Raw genomic sequence first — 14,194 nt, 5'->3', positions numbered from 1 at the left:
AAAGCATCACGATTCCCACAGCAAATGGCAATTATCACTAATTGGTCTGTGGAAATAATTACAGCTACATTAGCTCCGACTCCCCCCCAATGCATTAAGCGGGAATGAGTGAGTTAGAGAGAGAGAGAAAAAGAGAATAATAACATTAAATACTATTTTATGTTTATGAGAATAATTACATGATGAGAATATTAAAAGACTCACCTGATGACCTCTTCTGCTTGAAAATAAACAAACTCATGGAGCTAAAATACATTGCATTGATTTGGGGGGTTTCCAATTTAAGCAATTTGGTTCTTTGCCGTGATGCAAACCCATGAAAAATATGTCATACATTGACAATACAATGAACAGTGCTTAATGAAACAGGAAAAATAAAACAATGAAAAATGAATTAGACCTTTTACAAAATTACTGTGCGCTTGCTTAATAAAATGCAATTGTACATTTTACTTCTAGCATTTTAGGATTTTCCAGTTGAAATCCACCTGCCAAGCAGTTTGAGTCTTGTCTTGACGTTGAAAAAAATGTTACATTTACTTTTCGTGGGGTTCTGATGTTCTGAGTTGGAATCTCGTGTAGGTTTTTGTGTTTTTGAATAGTTGTGTATCTACATTCCCTGCGGCTATCTCAATTTTTCATCAGTTTTTTTAAATTTCACCGCATTTTGTGGATGTGGCCTTACTTAGCCTTCTACCTTCCCCTTTCACACTCATTTGGATTAGACACACGAGCGCACAACTTGACTGTTGGGCGCGACTGTAGAAGAAGCACGATAAACAAAGACACGGACGGAGAACTCAAAGCTCAAGTTGCACGAATTCTGACGTGTGTGTGCGTGCGTGTGACAGCCACCAAGACAGCCAAGTGACTCACCTCCTGCCAGAAAATGAAGACATACAATTAACTTCGCATCCCATCATTCTCAGCCGAGTGGGCAGGACTGTAATTGGCTGGCTGACCAACCTGCGTGGCTCCGGGTGGCAATTTATTCTGGGAGCCTCGCAGTTTACCCACGGCGGCTGACGGCCCCTGTGCCATAACCTGGCTGAGGGAGCGGGGACATCATTAACACTTCAGTGGGCCTGCAGGACACACAACCATCATCCACTACACATCCTCAGTGTGGAGGAAGATGTATGCCTGCTCATCAGCTAGCAAATGAGGACAATCGAGCCGTCTTTGCTTGGTCGTGTCTATATTGCTATTGTAACGCTGTCATGTTTCCATTGTTGCGTGCTGGCCAGTGGAATGATTTAAAAAAAAGGATGTTTTTGGTTTATTTTTTTTCTTGACCATTCCTAGAATTTTTTCACATAAAACAAATGAAATCAAACAACACGTCCGCTGAATTTTGCAAGCAAAAAGTTGTATTTATGTACTGAATTAGTGTATACCAATGTTTCCAAAGATATTCCCTTAATACACCGTATTTTCACGACTATAAGGCGCACCGCATTATAAGGCGCACCCTCAATGAATGACACTTTTTTTTTTTTTTTCCATATATAAAGCACACTGGATTATAAGGCGCCCTGTCTATTTTGGAGGAAATTTAAGACTTTTAAGTGTGCCTTATAGTCGTGAAAATACGGTACCCAAATTGATTAATTCCCAAATGATAAAAATAGGCAAGGTTTTAAAAAAAATCATATTTTATCTAGTTTGGGTGCCTTGATAGAAGAAAAAACGACAATGCACTTTCTTTTTTTGTAGTAAGATAGTGTACTGGAGCTAATTTTAACTCACTTTAGGTCGAAATCAGACCTTATGCAATTATTCCTAGTGCAGACGTATTGAGACAAATGACGATTCATGCTCAAATTTAATGTTTCACTCTCAGTGACTACTGTATATATTTGGAAATAAGGCAAGTCAACCACTACACTGGAAGTGACACACATTAAATCAAACTCTGGAAATCAAGAATCACAAACAATGTTACTATAAGTGGGTCTTTTTAACCAAAGAGAAGTAGTGCTAACAAATGTTCTTGATGAATATCATTGCTAAATATAATTGTAGCAATGCAATTAAAGGATCACGTTGGAAGAGAGAAATATTTAATACCTCGGTAAGTTTTCCTTTATAGGGAAAGCTACATTTTAGGGAAAATCTGGATCAGTTTGTAGAATTTATGTTAAATTTATACTTTTATGTTCCGGCCAGCAGATCCAGTAGATGGGGCTGTAGTTAAAAAAATAAATAAATAAAGTTTATAGTGCACATATTTGGAATTTCACACCCAATTGTAGTGTAAAATACAACCTTCTCCAACCCTGCCTAGTGAAAACAGTCAGACAGACTAACCCCCCAACAAAGTGTGAACAAGAGCACGCCATTGACCTTGTTTTGTCATACGTAGACACAAGTTACATGTTGCTTGGAGGGCAGGACAGTTACTGGGCCTGGTCATTGTTTATATGCCCTTTTTAATGCCGGCATCTGCTGCAGCTGTCACGAGTTGTGTTGACTCGAGCTTCCATTGAATGGTTGTGGTGTGAAAAGAACAACAACGTGAAAACTAATAGAAAATATTTCTTTTTCTATCCCCATCCAGTTTGTTCCCACAGTTCGCACTCTCCAAAAGGGTGAACGTATTCCCCATTCACTCATTTCCCATCTGAGAAGTTGCCCGCTGATCACACATGCACACACAAACACACACAAACACACACACACACGGTGCAGGCTCACAGCCAAATGGCTGTTCATTAAAGACAGGGACCTGAGGGGAAGCAATCGTCTGAGAGACGGAAATTGCGTGTCACATTAGATTAGCAGTGTAAAGCCCCTGGATTGGCTCGGGGGAATAAAGAATTATTTCAATTACATTATTTCAAAAAGTCTTTAAGCAAAACCAATACCGATAAAAGCAAATTAAGAGTGATTTGGGCTGATTTGTGGCGCTCAGAGCTGTGCTTTCTGACAATTTGCTTGGAATCAGATATGAATTATGTAAATATTACAGCGGATCCAAAGCGTTCCCGTCGAAAGCCGATTAGGGTTGACAAATAATAGCGAGGGTCTGCATTGTGTCTCATCAAATGGGAATGTTCCACGGCGTCAGTCACCCGACAGGCTACAGACTGCGTTGCCTCAGAGCGCCAACGTGGAGCGGATGATTCCATCAGCGACCGTTCACAGGACTGACAAGGAGTCACACCTGCACTTGTTGACTGGGTGGAATCACTGAGCGCTAAATTTACAGATGACGTACAATTTTCAACATTTTTATTCCTCAATTTGTGTTTGGCAAATGTGCGACCTCTCATTTTTCCCACTAAGTTGGCCCTCGTTCCGTTTCATGTCATATTGTGGCTTTCATGAATTCTGGACAGCCAACTCAAGGCTCTAATTGCCCCATTATTGGCATTTGTACCCCACATAAGTCATTCATCTCATTCATAGGCAATATATTTTTAGGTATTGTTGCATAATCTACTAAGACAAAAAAAAAAAAAAACAGTATGGCGGTTTCTGAGCCATAATCAAGACCCAAGCAATAAAATGCTTAAATATTTTACACATGTATTTACACATATTGCTGCAACTGAAATTTTATGGCTTCTGAGAACCACATAATTGATTTATATCCTTCGTCATGCATAAATACAAGACTATTATGTTCAAAATAACAGGAAGCGCAAAACGTCTTAACTCTCTCCCAACATTTACTCTTTTTAAATTGGAATATTAGTTGAATTTTTATGTCCGTTTTGAGTATGTGGATAGTTTAACTGCCATTTAAACTAGCAAGAAATAGTTTTGAATCAACCGAACATGAACATTTGTGGAATGTGAGACCATATTTATTTTATAAAAGAACAAATAAACTCCATATTAACGCTGCCACTCAGTCACCTTACCTCCCAAGAAATCTAACATTCATTCATTTTCTGAACCGCTTTATCCGCACTAGGGCTGTGGGGGTGCTGGAGCCAAACCCAGCTGAATTTGGGGACAAGGCTGGGGGACACCTTGAATTGGTGGCCAGCCAATCACAGGGCACGAGGGGACAAACACGCTCACAGTCATACTCATACCTAGGGGCAATTTTCATTGTCCAACCAGCCTATCATGCATGTTTTTGGAAACCGGAATACCCGGAGAAAAGATACACAGGCCCAGGGAGAACATGCAAACACAGGTTGACTGACCTGGATTTAAACCCAGGATCCCAGAACTGTAAGAAGCCCACTCACTGTAAGAAAGAAACTTTTATTGAAATCTATTTTCTTATCTATTTCAACGGAATGCAAGCAATAACCAATCAACTTTGAGACCCTATATCAGGGGTGGTGAACAAGTTAGACACAAAGAGCCAACATTTTAAACTGTGAGAGTCAAAGAGCCACACCCCATGTGAGAAGCAGCATAAAATCTGTCAATCTGGCATTTTTAAAATATAATTTATGATTTGTTTTTAATGGTCCCTGATGCATTTGAGTGTTTTAAGAGAATATAAAAATAGGAGAAACATGAAACTGTCATTTTCTGCTGCCGACAATGATGGGTTTTTTTTTAAGCAGCTGATTAAGCCAACGAGGCAGGGTGGGATCAACACACCTGCAGCAGATTGATGCATCCGCTATTTAACAACACCTGCCGCAAACATCAGATTCTCAGAGTATTGCCTTGATCGCCTGACACTTTGCTTAGAATTTAGACGTTTGTATTTTGTGTTTTGTACTTTGCAAACCTTAGTTTATATCTTAAAAGGCAAAGAGCCACATTAGTTTTGGCTGGGAGCCTCATGCGGCTTGCGAGCCACATGTTCACCACCCCTGCTCTATATCAATGTAAAAATACCTTTTAAGAAAAAAAAACATTTTGTTCTCTTTTGCAATACTTTTTATTGGAGGTGATAGAGAGTACATTGGGAATAAAATGTGGTGTTTTCCATACTTAAACAACTGCTTGGAAATTGAAAGTGCCCGAGGGGGGCGTGGGTGGTGTGGGTGGTTGTTTGAGGGGGAAAGCGTGGCTGGGAAAGAAGAAGGGAGGGGGACGTGGGGGTGTCGCCCACAAGGAGGAGGGAGCCACTGGTGTCCTCCTCTGGTCAGATCCACGACCACCGGTAAAGTCTGGCAGCAGCATCCCGGAGTAAAAGACTCGAAGAGAGGGAGGACGAGGCTACCACTCTCCCCCCACTGCGCACGCCCGTGGAGAGGGTCGCGCACGCCCCTGCTCACTTAGTTGGAAGTTGACAAGAGTGAGTGGAGTAGTACATATCGCCATCCGAGTTCTTCATCACAGTGAGTGTGCATCTACACTTTTCTGCCTTTTATTTATTCATGTAGGTTTTTATTCTTAACGTACGCATGGGATTGGCAACTTTCTGAAAGCTGCGCAGTAACATTTGCTGTTGATTTGATCGTTTATAGCACCAGAAACGCAGAAGTGATGGCTTTCTGATTGTGTTATTTCATTATATATGATGATTGGGCATGTTTACACGTGCAAACATTTCAACTCTGCGTCCCGGAAAACCTTTGTTTTGTTCCACCATGCAAAGTTTTTAAGTGTCATTTAATCAAGGGGATGTTTATATCTAGTAATTGTGTTTTTCTTGTCATCTATTTGTACTTTAACAAGATTTATGAATGTTGTGCAAGTTCCTTTATTGTTACATCCAAAATACAGTAACATTTTTAAGCTAAATTATACTTTTGTTACAGTATGAAAATTGTCTTAATTTTGCTATATGATTTAAAAAAAAACTATTACATGTAAAACACAGTTTAACTTAAAAAACAGCAGCTAAATTACACATTTTTTACAGCATACATTTTTTTTTAAACTGTACTTTTTGTTATCAAATCCAGGGCTGAACAGTTTTTTTTACCTATATACCCCAATAACCCCTACAAAACATTTCCAAAACAGGTATTATTAAATAAAACATGGTTTATTTGACAACATTTACCATTGCAATTACATTATAAGAACTTAAGTTGGTGTGCATTCAAATGTCTACATTTCTCAGCCTTTGCAGACTACATTAAACTTTATTTTTATTTTTTTAGCAACACTCAAGGAGGTAAATGGACCTCCACCGGCCGTTCAAAATGGACAGCTCCTCCTACATGCCAGTGCCCCTTACGTCCCCCGCTCTCATGGTCCTCGCATCCACCGCCGAGGCTGGCCGAGACGCTTCGGTTCCCTGCCAGGCGCCCAGGCCTTTTGGGGTCCCGGTTTCTGTGGAAAAAGACCTCCACCTCCCCTTCCCCTCCGCGTCTTACACCTTTGCCTCCATGTATCAACGCCAGGGCCCGGTGTCGGGCGCCTTTCCCGGCCGAGACTTCCCGTCAACCCTGCTCCACCTGCACCCCCAGTTCACCCCCCCGAGCTTGGACTGCTCCACCTTGGGCATGCTCCACCACGGCGGGGTCGGCGGCGCCTTTCGGCCTTTCTCGTCCCCGCACGACGAAAGAGAACCGATCGGCTATCACTCGGCTTTCTCGCCTGCCAAGAGGCTGAAGGGTTGCTTCTCAGACGTCGAGGGTAAAGAGTTTGACTTTGGCTCCCCCGGAGGCTCCATCAAAGCTGGAGAAGACTTGGCGAGGAAGCGGTTTTCCATGTCCGGCCTGCTTTCAGATGGTGAGGCTTCATCCAGCCCAGAGGATCGCAGGGAGCACAGTGAGTACACATTTATATATCTCTTTTGTCAGCATACTGTTTCTCTTAGAGAGCTTCTGAGTAAACCTTATGTGTAAATGGGATCAAATTGATGTGATTGAGCTCAAGAGATTCACAAAGTTGTCCACTAAAATGTATGTAGTTGGATAAATATGAATTGTCTATGGTCACTAGTTGTTTTCTCCGTATATACACAGAGTATTATAAAATACATTTATAAAAATAAAACTCTACAATTAGCTGGTGTACAGTCTGAAGATATAGATTTGTTCCAGCTCATCCGTGACCTGAATGAGGACAAGGGCTATAGAAAATGGATGGGAGGATTGATAAAAACACAAGTGTCATGACTCACAATTTTTAGTAGTAGTGCATCCCAAAGGTGTTTTCATAGGTGTTTGTATAGATATTTTTTTCACAGCAATTCATCCACTTGTGTTTGGATAGAAAAATGTTAGAAGCATACTACTGTTTTAAATGTCTAGAACATGGGTAGGCATAGTTGGCTCTTTGGATGGGTGCACATGGCTTTCTGTTAACCTGAGAGGTAAAATATGGAAACCGCTAGTGAGAGAGCGGAGTCCCAAATGCATCAATAGGAGCGTTACGTCAGTACCGTGGCGTTGACACCATCTCTATAGCCGCTTTATTCATAATTTATTTTTCGCTAGACTCTTCTGCATGCATATTCACATTGATACTCATTGATTAGCAACAGCGTAACAATGTTGTCAAAATAATTCAGAGACTTTTTGTACTTTAAAAGTGGGGAAATGACTAAAAAAAGGCACACATTTTCATGTATTTTTACTTTTAAATTCCGAGTATGGCCCCCTGGACTAGAAGAATAAAAAATGAGGTTCATTTGTTTATCTTGATTGATTAATTGACTGAGTGTGTCCCCCAAGACGTTTGTCTTTTGTCCCTTTTGCTCTCCACGCGTGCCCGCCAGCGACATTGACACAAACCGCGTGAACAGCTGCACTTGTTTAGCTCAGTGATCATTAGCCGCATATGACCATTAGGCCTATTGGAAGTCAGACTTTACTCGAGCAGCCGAGATACACGCGAGCGTACGGCGGGCCGGCGTCGGAGGAGTGCGCGTCGGAGACGGAATGACATCCTGTCAGCGATAACGAGGTGGCAGAGACAGAGAAAGGGATGGAGGAGGATGGAGAAAATGAAAGAGGGAGAAAGTGCGAGAGAGCAAAACATCTCAGCCCGAGCTTCCTCGCGCAAAAACCCTCCGTGCAAATATGGCCGCCCACACCAGACGTCTGATTTGTTGACAAATGAGTGGGAGAGGTGTCAGTCAGTGCACAGTGGAAAGAAGAGGCGCTCCTCATTACTCCCGGGGATAATAGCCCGGTGACGCGGGGACACCTCACCGGGGAGGGAGAGGTAGGAACCGAGGGGAGTCGGGGTGAGTGGGGGACAATGCTAGGCATGATGGGAAATCAAACCTTTCTCAGCGGCGGCCGCCACGGGGAGCGCCTGACACTTCAAAGCGAGCGCAGAAAGACAGAAGGGAAGAGAGAATCCAAAGGCTCGTCAGATCAGAGGGGACACTATCAAAAATAATGACAATAAGAAAAGGAGTGGGGGGGGCAGGAGACAGGGGATTGGGGGGGGGAATGGGGGGGGGGGTGCTACAGATACACCTAAAGGAAACTTTCAACCCACACAAAAAGGACAAGGAAGAGGAACAAGTTGTCTAAAGAAAAGTTTTGCATCTGCGCGTCTTTTTGTCGAAACTTGACGATTCGGTGTTGAGTGACAGGGCCCGGGAGGCGGAGCGGCGGGAAGGAATCTCAATATGGAATTTTAATAAGGACGGGAAGGGAACGCGATGCGATGGCAGCCGGCGTGCTGGCGTGAGAGGTGTGTCTGCCTGCCTGACAGTGTTTGCTCTGTGCAGCCGTGCATGCGCGCTGCCGCTCACCTCCTGATTTTTGGGAATCTCATTTAGGGGAATGTTGACAAGGACAAAAGATGGAAGGGAAAGAAAGAGGGAGGGGCTCAAGTTTAGGGCTGGACACAAAAAGTGGAATCTGCTTTTGCAGCTTGATCCAATTAGTCTGGAGTGAAGGCAAACTTAAGAGCTTTAATGCAATTGAGCTCCCAGCACTTGCTGCAAGTCTGACATGCACTTGTTCCTCTTGACTGACTTACAGACAGTCACTTCAGGACCTCCAGTCTTAAGTGTTAAGCTTGGAAATTTCTCAGGCTGAGAGAGCACGCCGTTCCGTTTTTCCAGACTAGACTAACCCCCCACGTGCAAACAAGTACAAGCTAAACCAAAAAGTCCAACTTTTCCTCGTTGGTCAATGGCTCTAGTTTTTTCTTCCTCGTGGCCCATCTGGACAAAGAACCGTAGAGTCGCTTCAATAGAAATTGCATTATTTTTTGTGTTATTACTCTATAGTCATTTTTCAGAGAGTACTTTATCATCAGTGTAGTTGATTTTGTTCTAACACATAAATTATTCCTACTCAACTATTCACACTTGCATTCACACACATGGACAATTTATTGCACCTAATTAATCTAACATGCCTGGGAAGACGCACAAAGTTCTTGCATTAAGTCTTCTACCAAAATGAATACACTAGTACACCGTGCTGCCTTTTTCATAATCAAATAGTACTAGATTTACCCTGTTTTTGTTGATAGTTTGATACAAATCACACAGAGCTGGTTCTAATATTTTGACTTTGCTAAATAAGGAAACTAACTTTATAAACATGTTTAAATTTAGATCTCTCAAATACGGTCAATTATAACTCGATCTCTTGCAAGCAAAAACAAATAGGCTATACTAAGGAAGTCGTTAATTATTGGTGTGTGCACTTTATTATTTTAGTTGCAGGTCTTTTATTACCCACGAAAAGCAAACATTGCAGGGCTCTCTGGTCAGTATCTACATCTGGCAAGGATGAATCTTCTCATCTGGCTTGTGCATCATGGTGGCAGGACACCTCCATCTGCCCTGTTAGTGACTTTCCTCTGTTGATTTTTCCCTTCCCGAGTCTCCTCAGTTTTATCAGTTGAGGTCTGGGATGCTCGGCGTGCGCTGACAGCTGTTCAAACAGTCTCGCTGCCTTTCAAAGGGCAGATGCTTGCAGCCGAGCGAGTCGTGCTTATTTTCCTCGGGGAGATGCTCTCTAGCTGCTGGAACCAAAGCGCCTCTCTACCGGGAACAAAAGTAGGGAAACTGGAAGCCACGGGCCAGGTCCGGCGGAGTACTACGTGCGAGCTCGCTTTTTTTTATTGGGGTGCCAGAGCTGGTAGAGATCCAGATGTTTGAAACTTAAATGTCTCACCTTATCAATGACTCGAGCTCTTTGAAGAAGGTAAATCACTCCTGAACGACAATTAAAGTCATGTTTCCATACAAAACTGATAACGGTTGTCAAACTGGCGCCTGCTTTTTTGTTCCATCAAAAGATTTGCCAACCCAGAGGAACATATCAAGCTTAACCGCACCATAAATAACTGAAAAGTCACGAAAGCTCAATGTAGAGCAAATGATACTTAAATTTGAACTTTGTATGAGCATTTGAAGAGTTTATTTTATTATTTATTCTCTGGTTGCAAAAGTTTTGCAGGCCTTCAAACTCCCTACAAAATGTAAGTCAAAAGTCAATTTGAAAAACTGTTAAAATTTATAAATTGTAAAAAGAAATTGTAGTGTAATAATGATGTTCCTTCCAGACTATATGACATTATTTCACAATTTTATATGTATTACGAGTAGTCAAGTAACCCTCCAGCGCAACAGTGATGGGCGTTAGAAAATACACAGATGGATTGAATATATCATCACTCACTTAAAATGCTTTCCTACGTCATTTTTCTTACAAAAAATGATTATGATTGGTATTAACTGTATTGAAAAAAAATATCAACAAATGGTTCCGATTTTTGTGTTGCCTGAAAAAGACAAAGATATTAAGATAACATTTCAGTCTAAATTTGGAAAAGTATGCTAATTTGACCACATTTGAAATTTCACTCGCATATATTTTGACTGGACTTTTTTAGTCAGTATTTTAGAAATGATACTTGAATAAAAAATAAAAAACCTACATATAAATCATTTTTCTAAATCATTAATTTGTGCATCACGGATACACAGTGACATGTAACTCAACAGTAACGCCAAGTATTGGATTAATTTCCTACATTCAATAGTCTGTGACGATAAAATGTTTAACGGAGTGAAAAATAATATTTAAGAAGCTGATTGGACGGAAAGTGTTTTAAATGCAACGTGGACTACTCACGGCTTGGTTTTGCCTGGTTGAAACCCAATCAATATTGAGGAGTGCCATGTTAAATTTGTCACGTGGATTATTGGTCACAGCAAAGATTGACGGGTTAAGCTTGCTTCAGACACGATTTTAATGGGTGTGTGTACGTGCGTTTGTGTACTAACTGTGTGTGAGGATGCATGAATTTGTATTGACGCCATACTGTCTTCTCTTGACTTGATCTTCAGAATGTCAAAATCCGCCAACTGAACAAAGCCACCTTGAAGTATTAACGGGGTGAGAAGAAATACGAAAGAAATACACTCTCGGGATCGGTATCTAGCAGCAACGTATAAAAGTGGGTTTGGCATATTGACTCGTGAATTGAAGCCGCATAGTACACGTACGTATACAAGGACGGCAGTTTGTCGTAGACGTCTGCTTGTATTGAGTGCAGCTTCCCGTTGAAAGACACAGTGTTTACATGCCACTGGCAGACCGTAAGGAGATCAATAGGCCCCACTCAATTCTCATGCATATACATTTAGTATCTACTCAGCGCAATTATTCCCAAGGTGCATGCAACTCCTCATCTGTACTCCAAGCGCCCAACGCTGCCCTCACCATATGCTTATTTAAGGTTTGAGTGGAGTTTGTGTTGTTTGTATCAGGCTTTTTTTCTTAGAAGTTTTAAAAATGTGGTAGCCTCGTATTTTTGTTACAAACTTGGACTGATAATTGAGATGAATTTGACTGCTGAATGTTTAGCCTGTGGAGCAGTATGTGGCAAAAGTGACCTTTTGAGTAGATGTGTTGAATGTTTTGACTGTTAAGTCTTTCATCGGAATAAATATTCAATATCAAGAAGTATTATTTGCAACTGCAGACAGAGAGGCTTACATATTTTCCTCATCACGTTCTTAAAAAGATCAGTTTAGATGCGTGGAAAAAGTATGAATTCTAAAATACACTCGCCCAATCTTAATTTTGTATTCATTCCAAATGCCCTAAATGTCACAAACCGTACAAATGAAGTGTTTTTACAAGTTTTAACTGGGTAGCAGACGCATGAAGTAGTTCAGATCAAGCGATCTTGCTTTCCACGTGTTTAAACAAGCAAATACAGACAAAAAAGCAGAACAAGTTTCAAAGACACACTTATATTTAGTCCAAAAACAGGACTATAAAGATGATGTGCTGAGTTTATTTGCACACATTAACGTTGCATAGGAGTTTTATGACTCTTCTGTTTTACACATAAAAGAACGACTGGGCAAACAACTGGATTTGAATTTCTTCTGCTTGGATTCGAGCTGACTGGAAAGCAAAATCCTGCGTAGAATCCACATTTGGAATAAAAGAAAATAAGAAGCCATGCTCAAGTGAAGAGCCATGTGCAAGCCACTCTCCGACTGACCACACCGGTCGTCGTCTTGGGCGTTTCGAATGCTCCAGGAGGAAGAATTACAATATTAATGGTTGCTTGTGTTTGATGTGTTGACTGTTTCCCCTCCTGTAGTGATGGTAGTTTGTTCTCCTAATGTTCTCCCAAGTAAAAGAGGCTTTCATCTTGGCAGGAGGGGGAACTCTTCAGTGCTTTACCCCCCTTTCCCTTCATCCTTTCCATCAGGGCCATGGAAAGAGAGGATGGAATTTTACTTGTCATGTATTTAGATTTAGCTGTGGCGATTGTGTGGTCGCACAGCACGCAACTTTTCAATCCCACCCTTAAACTCATATTTACCTTCATCAACGCCATTGAGAAAGTAAACTCGGAATCAGTTGGGGCTTTTATTTGACAGATTCAATGATATTTATAACGATCTTTATTAATATTCTCAGTCATGTAGCTCTATTTTCAATGTCAACTTTTCCCTTTATTTCTGTTAAACTTCAATATTTTACTTCTTTCACTTACAGATTATGCACCCCAACCCCAAAAATATACACAAAGCATCTGGTTTCTAAATGCAATCATAAATAAAACCAATGTAATAATTTAGCTCAACAGCTATCAAATGACCGCCATGTTTTCAGTATTTTCTTTACATTGATGTAATTAATAGATTGTTCTAAAAAGGCTGAACAAATTAATTAATTGGATGGATGTGTGTGGACTTAACTTCTCATCTCTCCCAGATGTTGGATAATTAAGGAAAGTTTACAATCTAAATTTTGTTTGCAGTATCTTACAACAGGGATTCTTCAATATTATCTGTTAGGAAATAGCCATCAATTTTCATGCAAAAAAAAAAATCGGAATTGAGTACTACTTACACATGTCCTTTTCTTAGAACTTTTTTTTCTTGCCACCTGTCTTTTCATCCCTGGGCAAACAAGTTATTTCTTGAGGGTTTGCTTACTTTCTTCAAATCTTCGGCTTGGTGCAAAAAAAAGCGACTGCCATCTACTCTTTTGGATCTACAATTTCATTTAATTCTAGTACAGCTAACATGTACCACTATTGCAAAAGCACTTGTCTTATATATTATAACAAACCCCAAGTATCTAGTATTTACTTTAGGAAACTCCTACTTTCAAATCTGAACAAATCCAAGGTCTCGCAACAGTGCGTGACAGATTGCGTTGACATATACTTTTTAACGGACATTGCCTTCACCCTTTAACTTTTCTTCACCGCATCTTTCAAAAGATTGAGCACCGGCTACTATTAATAATTTTTATTGATTAATGTTATGACAGGCCCTCGCCGCTTGCGTTTGTGCACGTGTGTGAGCATCCCTGCTGGCTCAATTATGTTCTCGAAAGAGTTTGTGTTGGGGTTTGGACCACACGGCTTGCCGGAGACAGACACGATGTCTTTAAGTCTGGAAGGACGCTTTTACAGTAGCAGGGGGACACGTGTGTTTATGTGTGCTTGTGTGCGCCCAGGTCTTTTTGCGGTGACCATCCGCACCTGTTAGACCTGGCGAGTCATAACACATCTTGTCGTCACTACGTCTGCCTCCCGTGCCCCCGCTGTGATGGGCTCGGAGAAGGGTGGGGGGCCGGTCATAATGAGTCCAAGGCTCAGGGGTCTTTAAAACAACACCCTGTTTGGTTTTAACAGAGGCTGCCTTTGCTTTTTCCACTTTTGTTTTCTCCCGCTTTCCTTTTTTTTTTCCACTTCTCCGTCCGAGCACCTGATCAACCTGCCTTGCAGCTGCTTCTCATCTCACATCAAAGTGCCGCACGCACATGTGTGCGTATTTGCGCGCTCGCATAGGAAAGACCGGAATAACGGCGGAAGGGGGGATTTCTGGAGATCGAATCGTGTGTGCCTCAGAAGTGGCACGCAT

General features: G+C 41.4%; 1 protein-coding gene across 2 annotated transcripts in view; it reads left to right on the top strand.

The window, feature by feature from the left end:
- The first annotated feature begins 5,040 nt into the window (after positions 1-5,040).
- The window catches only part of rnf220b (ring finger protein 220b), a 28,059-nt gene continuing 18,905 nt past the window's right edge, over positions 5,041-14,194 (top strand). For both annotated transcript variants that reach the window (XM_077607384.1, XM_077607383.1), the window contains exons 1-2: positions 5,041-5,258; positions 6,030-6,642. In XM_077607384.1, coding sequence (XP_077463510.1) covers positions 6,048-6,642 — 595 coding nt within the window. In that variant the 5' untranslated portion in view covers positions 5,041-5,258; positions 6,030-6,047. The remainder of the gene's footprint in view (positions 5,259-6,029; positions 6,643-14,194) is intronic.

This window comes from Stigmatopora argus, chromosome 8 (genome assembly GCF_051989625.1).
Source record: "Stigmatopora argus isolate UIUO_Sarg chromosome 8, RoL_Sarg_1.0, whole genome shotgun sequence".
NCBI lineage: Eukaryota > Metazoa > Chordata > Actinopteri > Syngnathiformes > Syngnathidae > Stigmatopora > Stigmatopora argus.
Note: the sequence above shows the minus strand (reverse complement) of the source record. Positions and strands in the feature narration are given on the sequence as shown.